The 18,119-nt window shown below is 40.5% G+C and overlaps 1 protein-coding gene across 12 annotated transcripts in view; it reads right to left on the bottom strand.

Annotated features, from left to right (window-relative positions):
• MBNL1 (muscleblind like splicing regulator 1) overlaps positions 1 to 18,119 on the bottom strand; it is a 206,010-nt gene that overhangs the window by 29,439 nt on the left and 158,452 nt on the right. For 8 of the 12 annotated variants that reach the window (XM_066599981.1, XM_066600006.1, XM_066600038.1 and 5 more), the window contains exons 4-6: positions 13,152 to 13,352; positions 4,211 to 4,495; positions 239 to 496 (exon numbers count right to left, since the gene is read on the bottom strand). In XM_066599981.1, coding sequence (XP_066456078.1) covers positions 239 to 496; positions 4,211 to 4,495; positions 13,152 to 13,352 — 744 coding nt within the window. The remainder of the gene's footprint in view (positions 1 to 238; positions 497 to 4,210; positions 4,496 to 13,151; positions 13,353 to 18,119) is intronic. The other 4 variants (XM_066600048.1, XM_066600056.1, XM_066600066.1 and 1 more) reach the window with 1 other exon arrangement.

Below are 18,119 nucleotides of genomic sequence, written 5' to 3'. Positions count from 1 at the left end.
CACAGAATATGCATTACAGATGTAGCAGAGCTGCAGTTGCCCCTAGTTGTATCGTTAAAATGACATTTTCTTATGTAAAACTAGAAATAGCACATTGTGGCAAATGCTAAACTCAGCTCTGCACCATCTTACTAATTCAGTGCTGCTACGTCTGTACTTTTGCTTCAGTGCAGCCTAATATATGCTAACTTCTGGCACAACTCTATAGCAGGGCTCACAGTGGACAGTGTGAACTTACCATGGCTGCTGCGGTTGCTGCTGCCTGAGCAGCTGCAGCCTGGTTGACCTGGTATTGTGCAGCCTTTATCTTGGCTTGCAAATGTGCAGGCGGGTGGAAGTATTTGCACTTTTCCCGTGAACATCTTCCTTTAATGTAATCCATACACACAGTGACGGTGTTATCGTTGGTGTCGATCATTGCACTCTCAGATGGGTGTGCAAACCTGCATTCGTTTTCTCCTCTGTTACAGTTTCCACGTTGATACTCTCGACAAACCTAGAGATACATCAGCAGAGAGTGTTACCTGGATGGATACAGCTGCCATACACCCAAATAAAGGGACACCAATCCATTCATGCTGAAGATCCAGCAAAGTAGGGCACAAGTCTACTGTATAAGATGGAACAATACCTCTGCAGCGCCACCTATTGGAGGGTAGCATTCCTTCAAATCAAAGCTTGATCCTTTATACAGGTCTGTAGAGCAATGATTGGGAATAAAAAGTCTTTGCTCTACAGATCTGTATATAGGGTCAATCATTGATTTAAAGGAATGCTGCAATCCAATAGGTGGCGCTGCAGAGCTATTATTCCTTGGCATATTGCCCAGAGGAGCATTGATGGTCTTAAAGTTCTCCTCACTCACCTTCTTGGGGCTCTCCCTAAGGAGAGATGTTACTCCTCCCGACCTATTGTATAAACTAGCACACAAGAAAAACTATAGCACTTTCCAGAACTCCAAATGTGAGCTTTAGGGTCTGTCTGGTTACATTTGTATTGACTCATTTTTATATATAGATGCAGCAAAAAACAGTGTCCAGAGAGAAATAAGCTGCAACATTGTAACTGTGGGGAATCTTCAGAAGTATTGATAAAGGAGAACTGCACATTGTTTGGACTGCCACTAGAGGGAGCTGTTGGACTTCCTTAAAACTTAATGCAAGCAGATTTTTTATTTTTGAGAAAAGGAGACCGCGCCAAAGACAATCGATGCAAATGTGTATATAAAGAATAAAGTGGCTTTATCTTTAAATGTATCATGATTCTCCAATACCAACAAACATAGCGGTTCATACATTTCGGCAAAGTGTTATTTTCATCCCCTACCTAAGAGTGGATTCACACGCACTTATTTGCACACAAAAAACTTGCGCTTGCAATATGCAGAAAATAGAACCCATTGATCTCAACAGGTTCGTTAACATGCATGTGTTTGGCGTGCGCAATTCCGTCATGAAAAAAATACACAGCATGCTCTAATTTCCGGTGCATTTGCGCAGGGAAAGAACACATGTTGATCTCATTAAACCCATTGCCCATTTCAATGGCTGAGAGTATTGGTGAGACCTGCGCATGCAAAAAGTGCAGTAAAATGCTGTTGCACATGCAAATACGCAAAAAGAGATGGAAAAAGTGATTATTAAACTGTATTTTGAATGATTCTGCGCATTTGATTAAAATGGTGTTCAAAGTTGAAACTATGCTATGATAAATCACGAATCTAGCTCTGCTGCATCTGTATAGATGAAAAATGATTACTTAAAGAGGTCTTACGACAAAAAACAAAAATAAAGGGCATTGCATAGAATGAAAAAAGACAATACTCACCTCTCTTCGCCCCCCTGGGAAACAGTTGAGCAGCTCTGGAGACTCCGTTTCTCAATACGTACATCCGGTGGAAGTCAGGTGACCAATGCAGCCAATCAGAGGCTGCAGCCTTACTGCCTGAATTCCTGACATTGGCTCACATTCTGGGCACCATGATGCCAGGAGTTCAGGATGGTGGCGCTGCGGCTTCTGATTGGCTGCAGCGGTCATCTGACTTCCGCCAGATGTACAGGAATATTGTTCCTTTTTTTTATTTTATACTATGTCTAACCTTTTTTATAGTGGGAAAATCCCCTTTAAAGGGAACCTGTCATGCACAGTATGTTGTTGTCCTCACTGTGGACAGCGTACAGAAGTGACACTTATCACTTATAGGGTAATGTGCAGAGATTTTTTAGTGCTTCTAGCTTATTTCTGCAGCTCCTAGGAATAGAGGAATCCAAATTATTCATGAGGCACTGCTTCTAGCTATTACATTAATAGCATACTAACCCCTTAACAACCGCCCATACGTCTTTTGATGGAGGCTGTTAACGGGCTTTATTCTGATGCAATCGCCTTTTTACGGTGGCTGCATCAGAGGCATGGCATGACTCTCCCATGCCAGGGGCAGCGGGTGCTCAGTTGTTGGATACCAGCCGGGCACCAAATTTATATAGTGACAATGCAGCATGTAAGAGACTGACACAGAGAAGAAGGCTTCCATCTCATTCATCGGAAACCCCGCTATGTGATCATAGGGTCCCGATAGGTTGCTATGGCACCCGGAGGCTTGAATATAGCCTCCAAATCTGCCAGCTATTGTGGCCTATGAAGCAAAGTAATGTATTATAAGAATGATAACATATGGTGATATTCTAGTTCCTTAGTGGGACAAAAGTAAAAAGTTTAAAAGTTAAAAAAAAGAGTAAAAAATAAAAACTTCAAAATCTCCATTAACTATGTAGAAAAAAAAAAATCAAACATGTGGAATGACTGCATTCGTACAGACCCATGGAAAAAAAGCATGCAAAAGTTGCAAAAAAAAAACTGTATAAATTGATACAATCGTACTGGCCTGCGGAATTAATTTAACATATTTATACTGCACAGTGAATGCAGTGGAAATAAAAAACAATAATGGAATAGCAACTGCCGATCACAGATGGTGGATGGGCATAAAGTGCATCAGGTTCCCTTTAAAAAATAAATTAGAGTTGTTCTGCCTCCATGACTTCCTTTTATGTTTATTTAGGCATTCATAGCGGAACTCTACTTAATTTACAGTTATTACTTTTCAAGGAAGGTCTGAAAATTTGTGTCCAGTATGTCTATAGAAATAAATATGGGAGTGTAAAATAATAGGATCACATGATTTCCATGTGAGGAGATGCATTTTTCAAGCATCTTACTATTGGAACCACATGTGATTTTCTCACACTCGTGAAAATCACATGTAAATCCGATGGAAAATCTGTGTTTTTATTGCATAATGCATTGCACATGCATGACAATCACATGGAAAATCGCAAAGAAACCGGTCAGATTTTCCCTAACCTGCATCGCACTCGCGCGTGTGAATACACCCTCAATCAGTTTAGGTTCTTACTGCGTTGTTTAATGGAATGATTGTCTATTCACACTGGTGCCTCGATATAGTTTAAGCATTCATGCCGCTCAGAAAGTAAATACACGTTTTCCGTGGACCGGCCTGACTACGAAAGCATATTCTATATAACTGCACTATGATTGAGCTGGCAGAGAACTACACTCAAGGGATCCCATCTGTCTTTGTGCCGTATGTAATGAAAATATATATATAGTATAATGTAAAGGGTAGCAACTTAATTTATAGTGTGGAGTTTAAGGCGAACAGAAATAGTAAGCCCAACATCCTTGGACGACATAAGTGTAGCACTTCACAATGTCAGATAGATATATTGTTCTGCGACACTGTCAATAGTCCGAACCTGGGCTAGATTGTAAACAAGAATTACGGCAAAGCATAGATAACTCATCTTAGACAAGGAATATCGTTAGGTAATATACAATATGCATAATGATTATTCTATGACAAGTATTCATATAAAGACACTGAACAAAAACAATACTTTTCAAAAAGTTTCAAAAGTTATGGCATGTAAGACATAAGAGAAGAAAAGGAAGGAGCAGAGTTGTTAGCAGAGAGAAGTATGGTAGAGGTTGCTTTGAAATGAGGTTTGGTTATATATGGCACCAGAGTGGAGAAGTAATGGGAGGAACTGGAATGGAAAGGTGAATAGAAAGGAGCAACACGGTTAGAGGAGTCCATGTGGTCACGATGATTAGCATGGACTGAAAGCTGGTAAAGAAGGCAGAAAGATAGAAATAGTATGGTGTACTAGACATGGTGAGGAACACTCGCCTTTCTCTTCTGAGACCGGGGGTCAAGTCCAGCTTGATGTCCTAAGTGAAATGAGTTTGCTGGTCTCAGCTCACTTCCCAGAGGGCAGGAGTCCACATCACAAAACCACCACACATAATTTGGCACAACTGGCAGTCTCTGCTCTGGAGAGGCCCAGGATTGAGCTGGCATGGAGACTGAATTACCTCTCACCCATAAAGAGGGTGCTCCCTCCAGATCAGGGTTGAGGTCATTGGTTGGGCAACGTGGGGAAGCTCGTACTGCAGCTGCCTGATTGTAGCTGGCCTGTGAATAAAAAGAGGACTTCAGTTTCCATTCCAGCCAGTCCTTCCACCATTAACATAGTAAAAGTGAGCTCAATACCTAACCTGTGGCCGCAAAAGCAGAGGCATGTCATGGCAAAAGAAAAATGCAGAAATCAAAATACAGAGACAACGACAATAAAGCGTGCAAGAAAAAGCCAAGAAATTGTAGTATAACACAAGATGGGTTCACTATCTGCACTCTATGATTATCATTAGAGCTTTAATTGTATTGATTTAGAAACAATCACTAAATAACTTCTCCAGGACTTTTAATTGATAGAGGACTTATCGTTATGATAGGCCTTCAATGGGTGACTGGTGGAGGACCTCTACTAATCAGCAGTGCAAAGGAGGACCTTCAATGTTTATGTAGATACAGCACCATATGTATGCTGTGGCTGTGTGTGGTACTGCAGCTCAGAACTTTGATGGGTAACATAGTAACATAGTTCGTAAGGCTGAATGAAGACAATGTCCATCTAGTCCAGCCCCCCAAGGATCATACACTGGTGGCCTATGCTAAAAATAGTTCATCAATTAAAAGTCCCAGAAAACCCCTTTTTAACCTTGAAGAACAATTTAATCTAAAATAAAACAAAGGCTTGGAAATATGAGCCTTCAACTTTTGTAAAGTGTTTTAATATTCCATTCAGCCATTTCTGAGTTTCCTGGAACTCCTACATCAGTAACAGATGCTGACTAGAAACCACTAATAGACAACATTACAGTGACCATTAGCGTGCTCATTGGTTGTTTCTCCATTAACTAGAAAAAAGAAGATATAACCTACTGGAGTCAGCACTTATCTACAACTGTATCAGGCTCATGCACATTGTGCATATGAAGGAGAAGACAGCAGTATACCTCGCTTCACTCTCCAAACAGAAGAGGAGCATAAGTATTACAGATAAGTGCTATATAAAGCAAACATAAGTGAGCGTGCGAGCTGAGTGAGTGTGTGTGCTGTATTTTTAGTATTTTGTGTCTTAAGTCCTGGTAGTGGGAGACTCAATTATTAGGGGGACACACAGGGTAATCCACTACAAAGACTGCGATTGTCGAAAGGTGTGTTGTCTTCCTGGTGCTCAAACTCGAAACATGATGGATTGGATGGACAGATTACTGTGAGGGGCTAGTTTGGATCCAGCGGTCACTGTACATATTGGCACTAATGACAAAGCTAGAGGTAGGTGGAGGGTCCTTAAAAACAATTTCAGGGAACTAAGTTGTAAGCTTAGGGCAAGGACCTCCAAAGTAGTATTTTCTGAAATACTACCTGTACCACATTCAGCACAAGAAAGGCAGTGGGAGATTTGGGAGGTAAACAAGTGGCTTAAGGGTTAGTGTAGGGAGGAGAGGTTTTGGTTCCTGGGGAACTGGGGAAAAGATGGCTAGAAGGTTGGAGGAGTGTTTAAACTAAGGACTAGAAGGAGGACAACCAGAGAGGTAGAGGGGAAGACAGTAAAGACAGTGATCTGGGACTAAGTAATGGGAATGGGGGTGGAGTGGTGGGAGAGGTTAGTACAGTTAGAACTGGCAGAACAGTTAATAAAGTATAAAAAAACAACCAAAACCTTCTAATCTGTATGGTGACTAATGCTAGAAATCTGACCAATAAGGTTGACGAACCTTAGAAGTAATAATGTCTGCGGAAAACTATGATATAGTGGGAATAACTGAGTTCTGGTTGGATGAAAGCTGTAGCCAGGAGATGAACTTACAAAGTTATAGTCTGCTCAGAAGAGATCATAAAAAATGGAGGGGGGAGGGGTTTGTCTTTATGTAAAATCCTGTTTAAAGCCACACCATGGGAAGATATTTGTGAGAGAAATGAACATGTGGAATCTCTATGTGTGGAAAGACATGGAGGGACAAACCAATAATAAAATCCTCATAGGGATTTTCTATAAGCCACCAAATATAACAGAAGCCACTGAAAATCTATTACTGAGGCAAATAAATGAAGCAGCAGATAACAATAAAGTAATTATTATGGGGGACTTTAACTATCTGGATAAAAACTGGGAACCTGAAACCTGCAGATCTCATCAAGGTAAGAAGTTTCTGTCAATAACTAAAGAAAAATACCATACCCAACTTGTACAGGACCCAACTAGAGGGACGGCCATTTTGGACTTAACCAACTGACCTGACAGAATAATAGGGGTGCAAGTTGAGGGGCATCTGGGAAATAGTGACCATAATATAATCATTCTCACTTGTCTTTAAAAAGAGAGTTTTATTGGGGAGCTAAGAAAATACCAAACTTTAGAAAGGCAAAGTTCATTCAGCTCAGAGATTCCCTTAACCTTATTGACTGGGACAGTGTCCTCAAAATAAGAGTACAGATAATAAATGGGAAATGTTTAAAAACATCTTAAATACTTACTGTGAGCAGTTCAGACCTTACAGGAATAAAAGGGTTAGGAATAGGAAAAAAACCAATGTGGCTCAATAAAGATGTAAAGGGGCAATAAACAATAAAAACAAAGTGTTTAAACTCCAAAAACAAGAAGGCAGCAAAGAAGCACTAAAAACCTATAAGGAAAAAAATAAATAGTGTAAAAAGCAGAAAAAAGCAGCAAAGATGGAGACAGAGAGACTCATTTCCAAAGAGAGTAAAACTAATCCTAAAATGTTCTGTAGTCTTGGCTTTTAATAAATAAAATAGGAAAAAATGTAGAGGATGATGAGAAAGCAAATCTATGAAATAGTTTTTTTCCAGTATGCTCAGAGAGGAAAATGAAATATCAGATGATATGCAGAGTGCTAAAGTAAACTCTTCACTAAATGTCACCAGTTTAACACAGGAAGAAGTGCAGACCTGCCTTAAAAAGATTAAAATAGACAAATCATTGGGTCCCGATCGCATACACCCTCAGATTCTAAGGGAATTAGGAATGTGATAGACAGACCATTGTTTCGCATATTTAAAGACCTAATAGTGATGAGGTTTGTTCCACTGTATTGGCGCATAGCCAATGTGGTGCTGATATTCAAAAGGAGGTCAAAAAGCGAACCTAGAAACTACAGGCCGGTAAGTCTTACTTTTATTGTGAGTAAAATGTTTGATGCTATCCTGGAGTTCAGGGGTGTGACTATAGAGGATGCGGGGCATGTGGTTGCTCCCAGGCCCAGGACCCTTAGGAAGCCCATAAGGCCTATCTTCTCCATATAGTAAGACTAGTAGTATGAATAAAGTATTATAGTTGGGGCCCCTGTTACAGGTTTTGCATTGGGGTCCAGAAGGTTCAAGTTACTCCCCTGCTGGAGTACCTCAAGAAAAATAGCTGTATAACTCCATATCAGCATGGGTTTATAAGGTGTCGCTCCTGTTAAACCAATCTGATCAGCTTCTACGAGGAGGTAAGTTCTAGACTAGATCAGGGAGAGTCATTGGATCTTGTGTATCTGGACTTTTCCAAAGTGTTTAATACTGTGCTCGATAAAAGGTTGGTATATAATATGAGAATGTTTGGTCTGGACGAGAATGTTTGTAAGTGGGTAAGAAACTGGTCAGTGATAGAAAGCAGAGGGTGGTTATAAATGGTACATACTATCATTGGGTCACCGTTACTAGTGGGGTCCCACAGGGGTTGCTTTTAAGTAAAATATCAATATTGCAGATGATACAAAACTATGTAAAAATATTAACACAAGAGAGTATGCAAGGAGATTGCAAGATTATCTGGATAAATTAGGGGCTTGGGCAGAAAAGTGGCAAATGAGGTTTTACATTGAAAAATGTAAGGATCCGCCCATGGGCAGAGGAAATACATGTCACTATTACACACTAAATGGGAAACCAATAGGCAAAACTGACATGGAAAATAACTTGGCTATTTTAGTTAACTCTAAACTTAAGTGGATCAACCATTGTCAGGCAGCTGCTGCCAAGGCAAACAGGGTCCTGGTATGCGTCAAAAGAGGTCCAGGCGCTCATGATGAGAACATTGTTCTTCCACTTTACAAGTCACTGGTCAGACTACACATGAAATATTGTGGACAGTTTTGGCACTGGTACTCAAGAAGGACATATCAGAGCTTGAGTGGGTATAAAGGTGGGCAACTAAAGTAATAAATGGAATGGGTGGACTACGTTACCCAGAGAGGATATAAAAATTGGGGCTATTTAGTTTAGAATAAAGACAACTGAGGGGCGACCTAATAACTATGTATAAATATATCAGGGGACAATACAGAGATCTCTCCCATCATATATTTATACCCAGGACTGTGACTGTAACAAGGGGGCATCCTCTACATCTAGAGGAAAGAAGGTTTCTACACCAACATTGAAGGGGGTTCTTTACTGTAAGAGCAGTGAGACTCTCTAGAACTCTATGGACTCTATGGAACTCTCTGCCTAACGTGTGATGGGGAATTTGATAATAGAGTTTAAGAGGGGCCTGGACGCCTTTCTGGAGCCATATAATATAACATGTTATAGTCACTGATTACTTCAGAAGGGTCGGTGATTCAGGGATTATTCTGATCACCATATGGGAGTCGAGAAGGAATTTTTACCCTTAAACAATGAAAATTGCATTCTACCTCATTTTTTTCGCCTTCCCCTGGATCGACATTGGAAATGGGGGGGGGGAGGAGGAGGCTGAACTAGATGGACATTTGTCTTTTTTTCAGTCTACCATACTATGTTACTGTGAATGTGCATTGAAGCAAGGTGCACCATTCTCGGCTATCTATTGTGCAATGCAGTGGTGAGAAGTCCTGACTCAACTCCAGTAAGTTATATCTGCAGCAATATTAGTTTGTCACCGGAGCATCCTTAAAAAGCTAATCTCCAGCAGCCTGATACGTAGCATGCTGATAGTTTAGTGGTCCCAACGGTGTTGCCAGGTTCCTCTGAAATTGATGATGTAGTCTAAAGAATTGTGAGCGGTCCAAAAAAATAAGGATACAAGTGTAATAATGCTGTGTCTGTGCAATCTATGGAGCTTCATAGATTGCACAGACACATTCTTCAGACTCCAGAATATATAGTAGTATGACTTGCTTAGTGATTGTGCCTGTAGGGTACCATTACCAATGTCATTTTGTTATACAAAGTTTCAACAGTTTTGCTTTTATTTAATGGTAAAAACATTGCACCCCAATAATGTGTGAGCAAATCAGGATGGAGAATGGAATTTAAAGGCACAGCTGTTCAATTCTGCGTCTGTGATATGCAGCTATTGAAGACATGCTCTTCAGGTACACAACTTTCATACAATTACATCCTTTTTTTAGGGCATCATCTTAAATATATTAGGCCTCATTATCATGAGCAAATGCCATTTAGGTCTGTAAAAAATGTACTATTTTCATTGTGTATGTGTGTTTTTGGTGTGTATGAATGTTTTTTATGTCCACATTGCATCTGTATTCACTGCATTTTTCATACATGAAAAAAATGCAATAAGATCCATTTGAAGGCACTTTTTTCCCCCACTGTCTCTGGTAACATGTACTAAAAACACAGTGAATGTGCATGCAATTATGTATAAAAAGGGTTAACTACGTGCAGTTCTCACACGCACAGAAAACTAGGTTCTGCTCTATTTTGTGTGCACCAAAGAGCCATGTAGAGGTCAATGGGAGGTGCATAGGTATATACACCCAGGTATATGCAATACACTGTGCAAATCTGCACATACCAGCACCTTCTTTGGCTTAACCCTTTGCAATCCAATTTTGGATTCAGTGTTTCCTAGGGGGCTTTAACTTTCTGCCATTATACAATGGCGCCATCTGCTGGCTAGAGCCAGTACTGCAGTATGTGACATGCTGGAGAAGCCCCAACAACAGAGCGGCCAGTAATATGCAGTAAGAATACCCTGCCAGACGTCTTCCGACATTGGAGCTGTACAGCCTTCAATCAGAATGTCTTTGGACGTCAGACAGTGGATTGGAAAGGGTTAATAATAGCCATTTAAATCAAGGTTGGGATGATTGCCCAGCCCATGTGAACTAGCAGTGCCTGCGCAAATACATACAGTATTGTGCAAAGGCAAGCGTGCAAAGTACCATCATCCACTGCATAAAAAAAGTTGAGCAAGAGCGTTTTTTTGCAGTACACTTATCTGAAGCTGCCTTGATATAGACAAATAGGAGATGCTGCAATATTTTGGCACGTCTGATCACATCAAGGCAAATCAATGGTGCGATATGCTCACCGTATTACTTTTGTAAAAAATACGGATGTAATACAGTCAGAAAATACAATGAACGGGCCTTAAGGCCTGGAATTTCTCATAAGCGCCCCTTCACACGAGTGTATATGCAAAAACACTTGCTCAGGCGCAGTTCATTTGCCGCGTGAACGATGCGCTTTTGCATACATTTTTGAGCATAATACTGTACTTTTTTGCATTCGCAGGGCAGTTCACATGGATGTAGGCCACCTCCACCATGATTTTAATGGTCATTTAGCCTAATGAGTTCCAGATGTGCAGTTGTACGGGTATTGAGAGTGCATTTGCACACCTCCCATAGACTTCTTCTATGGGCACCTATAGAGCATGATGCATCCTTTTCCAATCGTGTGAAATGCATGCGCAAAAAAAATCTGCTGCTAATGAACCCAGTGAAATCAATGGGTTCTATTCTCTCCGTATCGCACGCACAAATACGATCGTGTGAAGCTGCCCTTAACCCTTTCCAATCCACTGTCCGACATCTAAAGACATTCTGATTGAAAGCTGTAAAGCTTCCGATGTTGGAAGACGTCCGGCAGGGTATTCTTACTGTATATTACTGGCCTCTCTGTTGTCGGGGGCCTCTCCAGCATGTCCAATACGGCAGTACTGGCTCTAGCCAGCAGGTGGCACCATTGTATAATGGCAGATGGAGAAAACCCCCTAGGAAACCCTGAATCCAAAATTGGATTGCAAAGGGTTAAAGTCTATTTGGGATAGTGTAAATATGCACAAATGCGTGGGTTTGGCTACATTTTTTACGCATGTTGGCAGAAGACAGTAGGGAAAAAAGAGACATTAATTCGTTTCTTTTTTTCGTTTTTTTTGCGTGCATGAAAAACACAATGATTACTTATGCAGCATGGACATAACAAAACTCGCATAGACACCAGATATGCACCAAAAACACAAACACACGCAGTTTAAAAGGTGCATTTTTCACAGACCAAACTTGCATACGCCCGTGTGAATGGGGCCTGGATCGTAGAAGGGACATTTTCTGCTATTTTTCTGATTTCAGTGCCTCATTTCTATGTTGGGAAACCACGAAGTGGAACAGAACTCAATTTCACCTACTGTTAAATTGTAAACGATGAAGCTGAATCAAGAAATGTCAGCTGAAAATGATGAAGTGCTGCGGAAGTCCTAAATGTCACATACATGCCTTATATGTCCATCTCAAGAAGAGGAAACAGAGAAATGGTGAACGGATGATTGCTTAAGCAAAGGAAAGCAGAGTATCATGAGGAAGCAGAAAGGTGATCCACACATATACGACTGGGCTGCACCAACTTCTATGGAAAGCATCAAGAATACGATAATATGAGGAGCAGATATGAATAATCTCTTGTACGCTGTAGAGTAAAATCAGTCATATCCCCAGTCTAAGGTGGACTTTGGCAGTAACATAAGAATGCACCACTTATCTCTACTACCTACCTTTCAATCTATCAGTCTTGTAATATATAACATTTCAAACAGAAGGTACAGATGAAGCAAACCTTAACTTGACATTAAACCATTGTCATAATTTAAAGGGGTATTCAGAGAATTTAACTCCTCTTAGTACTGATGACCTATGCTCAGGATAGGTCATCTTATTAATAGGCAGGGGTGATCACCTGATTTTATTATCCGCACTCACTGTGTGGGGCTGGACATCTGCATTGGGGTCGGAGTCAAAAGTGCTATAGAAAGTATAGCTCTCATTGATTTCAATGAGAACAAAGCCTTTTATTACACTTCTGGTTCCGAAACCTGGGGAGCTTGTAAACTTTGACCAATCACATTCAATCGCCAATGAATATTCATAAGTAGCCATTTGGATTGAAAACGCTTCTATAAAATTATAGTGTAGGAACCTAAAATAGGGCAGAATATACTTGTACTTCATTCTAAAATAATAGACCAAAAAACGGGTTTTTATGCTGCGCAAAGAAAGCCGACCGTAAAATGTCAAGTTCAGCTCTACTACATCTGACTTGTATTCATGATGTAACAAAACTGCAAATGAAAGGATTTTCTGTCTAATACACCTTGGTTACCATTATTTGGCAACCAAAGTAATCTGTTGTCTTCACAGCATGGAATAGAAGACTGCAACTAAAAGCAATTAAAATACACATATAGTATAGTCAGCTTATAGGATAGTAATAGTGTAGATAATTAGGTCAATTGAAAGTAACTTAACAGCATATGGGGGGTTAATAAGAGTCAAGATGGCATTAATAAAAGATTATAATGATCCAAGGTCTTCATTGCATCTGAATAAGTAAAGAGTATTTGTGGTTATTACACCTGATATGTCCATTAGTGACAGTAGATGAATCTCAATTATTCACAATTTAGATATTGGCTTTGCTGCATTCATTCTGTATCTCATTCATGTTATTACATACAAGTTGTTGGGTGATGTACAGTATGTTACATAATTCATACCTCCAGTCTGTCAGTTCTCATTAGCTTCTGTGCAGCAGCTGCTGCGGCTGATGGCACTGCGACTCCAGGGTTTCCAGCAACGAGCACTTGTGCAGTAGGAAGGATTTCAGCTGGTACGAGGCCCGGTGATACAGGCCCCAGGTATGGATTAAAGGCTGCTGTTGCATTGGTGGCTAGGCTTGGTGCGACTGAGAACATTGGCTGGAAAAGATAATGTACTATGAGGGCAACATTGTCATTTGTTATTTGCTTAATTTCTAAAAAGAAAATCTCATAAAATCATAAAGGCCTGAACATGAGGATTACTTCCGTTTAGATTGAGAATCTCTTGTCGGTAAAGAATGCTAAAAACTCCAGTGGTCACCAACATTAATGATGGGGGTTCAGCAAAAGAAGACAAACATCGGAATGATAATTATCAAAGGGGTTATCCTAAGATAGACCATTATCACTTATCCATAGGATAGGCAATGAAAGTCTGATCGGTCAGGGTCTCACCTCTGAAAACCCCACCAATCCCGAGAATGGGGGTCCCATGTCCTCCTCTCCTCATCACTGTGGGGTTGCATCTCTCACCTGCAGTGATATCGGACGTAATAGAGCTACCATTGCAATCATTTTAAAGGGCTGGCCGAAATAGCTGAGCACTTGTACTTGGTTATCTTCAACAGTCCCATTGGAAATGAATGGAATGGCACAACGTATATGTGACCGCAGTTCCATTCAATCTTCTCCTCACTGGGAGTGCAGTGAGTCTCCAGCGAAAAGGATGGTGGAAAAGTGACCCCTGTTCTCAGAATTGGTGGGCGTCGCAGTGGTGACAGAGATGACAAAAGTCTATCTTGGGATAACCCCTTTAGGCCTCATGTGCTTGGCTGTATTATGGCTCCATACGAGTTCCAAGTCTACGGACTAGTACTGTACCTTTGTATATCGGAGATTTCATATGAAGACATATGGGGTTTTATCTCTTGGATACATATGGAATTCGACAGAAAAAACATATCCTGTTGAATGCTGTTTTACAGAGATACAGTACTCTACATAATACAATGCCATACAGAAGCAACCAGTTTGTCTACGTTTCTCTTCTATGGTACTTTTGAGATGTGAGTGCCCATACAAATGCTATGCACAGGGCTCTGCTGTGTGCATGAGGTCCTAATCTTACATTTAGAAGAATTGTCCATATGTTTAAAACACACACAAAAAAAGAAAATACTCATGACATTTCTTGCAAGGATTGAAAGATCACCTCGAAGAAGAAGGTTCCTCAAAATACTATAACAATGACCATCCAGGAGACTCAGCATGAAATGAATTAGGTGCCCATGGTCAAAGGAATGTAAAAGATTAGGAGAATACGCCACAGAACATTCTACCCTCTTGAGTCTGGAACTTCCTGTTCCCTTCCAGTGTTAAGTAAAACTTTGAGATTGCCTTCAATGCTAGGCACTGATCCAGCCACTTCCACAGAAGTTTGTACTGTGTCTGTACACCAATAAATAGACTCATGTGCTTCCCTCCAAAGCTTTCTGGTATGAATATCATCTAAACATTATAGTTTTCTACTATATAACCATACTACTCTTCTTCTTGGGTGGTTATTTTTCTACAAAGTATTAAGATAACCTTCTACCTTAAAGCAGTCATATGTCAAAAAAGAGTATTTACATTGCATAAGGATTACAGGCTAGCTTTAGAAACTCTAGCAGGCACAAGGAATTATACCCATGACCTTCTAACCTGGCCCACATTCTAAGTGTTTTTCTATGTTCCTCCAAGCAACCCGTAAAAATAAATTAGTGTTTGTAGCCAGCTCTGGTAACTAAAGCTGACTATAATGTACGCTGAACATGCCGATTTCAACGTCTAATGTGTAGGAGGGCCTTCCAACTCTCCTCCAGCAGATGTCAGGAGAAAGAAAGATCAGGCAGTTAGATGTTTCATCTAGTAGTGACTTTCTCTCCCCTCTCCATTCAGGATACCTGCACACTAGGCTGAGCATATATGTATATGCGGGACTTAGGAGAGGCTGTCATCGGCCAAATAAGCATTCAGCCAACAGCTAAAAATACATGGCCAGCTTAAATGTGCCATGATATCTTGCCCAGGCATCATAAAAGAGGGAGCAGTCAGATCCCTTCCAGCAGAAGCATAGGTTATATACATCATAGTATATTGTCGAGCCAGATGCTGGAAAGCCGCTCATGCAGGTCTTAGAGTTTTGATACACAATGGCCAAACCCATCAGTTACGTCAGGTATAGCCAATCATCTAATGTATATGGTGGTCTCCAACTATTGATGTAAGAGTCCTGTGTGGCACAGAGTGCTAAGGAAGCAGAAAAGGTTCAAGAGTTCAATCCCTGCATGGTTCATGTAGCCGGCTCAAGGTTGACTCAGCCTTCAATCCTTCCGAGGTCGGTAAAATGAGTACCCAGCTTGGTGGGGGTAATAAATTACCTGAAAGTGCTGTGGAATAAGTTGCCGCTATACAAATAACAAGATTTTTTTTTTAAATTTATGTTGAGGGGATAAAGATCAGGCTGTTGAAACTGCCTGATCCGCTTGTTCTTGGGAGAGGAGACGCTGCAGACTGTACCTACAAAACAAGAAGCATCAAGTCGCAGGCAGTCTTTAAATGCCAGCCCATTGGAAGGAAATGATGTATAGCAATAGACATCATTAAAAGAAAGCAAATCGACTTCAAGCAACCCTCCAGTGCAAGTACCATAAATCTCATCCCCCAGTACCTTTTTAATTGTGTCAATGTATTGAGGCTTTGCAGTAATTGTAAGTTTGTTTTCTGTGTAAAATCAAGCAAATTTCTAATAAACTAAAGTTAACAAAATTACAAGCTTTGTGTAATAAAGGGTATTGATCATTTAAAGGGATTTTCCAGGACCGAAAAAAAAGAAAAAGTATAAAATAAAGAAAAAAGTCATACCTCCCTCAGTAACCCTTTGCCCTGTGCATCAGCTTTGGTTCCCGTCTCTGTTCCTAGAAGGAGCTGCCGCAGTCACGTGCCATTCATTGTACATGCGACCACTGCAGCCAATTATAGGCCTCAGCACTCATGTGCCATTCAGGGCAAAATCACTGCTGAAGCCTATGATTGGCTGAGCAGTCATGTGCACAATGACCGGCATGTGACAGCCGCAGTTTCTTCCTGGATCAGAGCAGCAGGGGCTGGGGCTCCTATGCCCAATGGGGTGCCACCTAAAGAGGTATATGGGGCTTATAATTTTATTATTCTACACCATTCCCTGCTCTTATGTTTTTTTCTTTTAGTTTTATGAAACTCCTTAAATTCTACATATGAAGCTAAATTTACTGATGAGCAAAATAGCACATAGGATAAGTTAAGAGGTAGGACAAAAAATCTGGTGTAAATTGAATGTGTTTCCGAAACACAATGAGCATGCCGCACATTTGAACATGCATAGCATGCTGGTTTTTCTATGTGGAAAGTTTTGCTACATGTGGATGTCATTCTCAAACTCCATCCATATACAGGGGCGTAACTATAGAGGGTGCAGGGGATGCGGTTGCACCCGGGCACATGAGCCTTAGGGGGCCCATAAGGCCTCTCTTATCCATATAGGGAGCCCAGTACTATGAATAAAGCATTATAGTTGGGGGCCCCGTTCCAGATTTTGCATTGGGGCCCAGACGCTACAAGTTACGCCTCTGTATATGCTGCTTTATAAATTGCTGCAGATTTGTGGTATAGATCAATTTCATCAAATCTGGATTCACCCTTAACTTTCTAAAACTTGCCTGCTTTGCACAATCTGACAAATGTATGTACAACTTTTTAAATCATTATACATAATTATGCTCCAGCATCTAACTGGGAATGTTCCCAATAATGATATCAAAGGTATCTTTTAACCAAAGTCATCAAAAAATCAGCTGTCCATATTGTTCAAGGTGTTATGAGTGGCTGCTATTCTACATGTAAGTTTACAAAGCTCCTGTATACCATATTACTTCATTGTTTTTCGTTTTTTACCGAATTAATAAGGTCTTATTTCCATAGGTAAAAAAGAAGGCTAACTGACAGTAATGGTCTACATTCATGGCTTGGGCTATTATGAATTCCACAGGCAGACCTGAATTTATGGTTAGTCTGTTGTGATTATTTTTACATTCCACAGAGACCCGTTATGAGTAAACAGAAATAAAGTGCTTTGTGGTGACCTTTAAGACGCTGCCTCATATAATGCTCACTCAGTCATTAACTCAGAGTTAAATATAAGAATTCTGGTGGCCATGTGAATAGAGAGCACTGAATACAGATTTATGCAGTTCCATGTGTCAGTGGGTGCCATTTGAGAATAACTTTTGCTTATGTGATAACAAACAAAAGTGTAGTTTATATACCTAAAATGACAGTATAATGGCAGAACAGAAAGCGGGACAAGGGGATGAGTTATCCTGCTCATTGAAGTGTATAGAGATCAGAGGGGAGGAGGGGGGAGAGGAAAGAAGCAGAGACTCACATAGACATGCCTATCATTGTTTACTGTGTTTCAGCTACCGAAATCACATCTCCACTGCTCAGTACTTCTCTAGTGTCCTCAATGATGATGTTCTGTGTGTGCAATAGTGAGTCAGTGAACAGAATCTGCTGATTTCTCTGCATGCTGTGTATATAAGAAATCATGCCAATAGACATCTCTCAATGGTTATGAGAGAACTAAAAGTCAAAGATACAACCTGCAGAGAGGAAAACTGGTGACAAATTCAAGATACAAGTCATATAACAGTCAGAAATAGTGCTATTCCTCATGAACGCACACGACAGGTTATTCAGGTATGCCTTAAATAATTTGCTGCCCCTAGTGGCTGTTGCCAGAATTCTTACATGTTTAAAGAATTAGTACAGGGTTAGAAAAACATGGCTGATTTTTTTCCAGAAACTGTCACACCTGGCCAGGGACTGTGTCTGATATTGTAGCTC

The sequence above is a fragment of the Eleutherodactylus coqui genome, chromosome 1, assembly GCF_035609145.1.
Source record: "Eleutherodactylus coqui strain aEleCoq1 chromosome 1, aEleCoq1.hap1, whole genome shotgun sequence".
NCBI lineage: Eukaryota > Metazoa > Chordata > Amphibia > Anura > Eleutherodactylidae > Eleutherodactylus > Eleutherodactylus coqui.
Note: the sequence above shows the minus strand (reverse complement) of the source record. Positions and strands in the feature narration are given on the sequence as shown.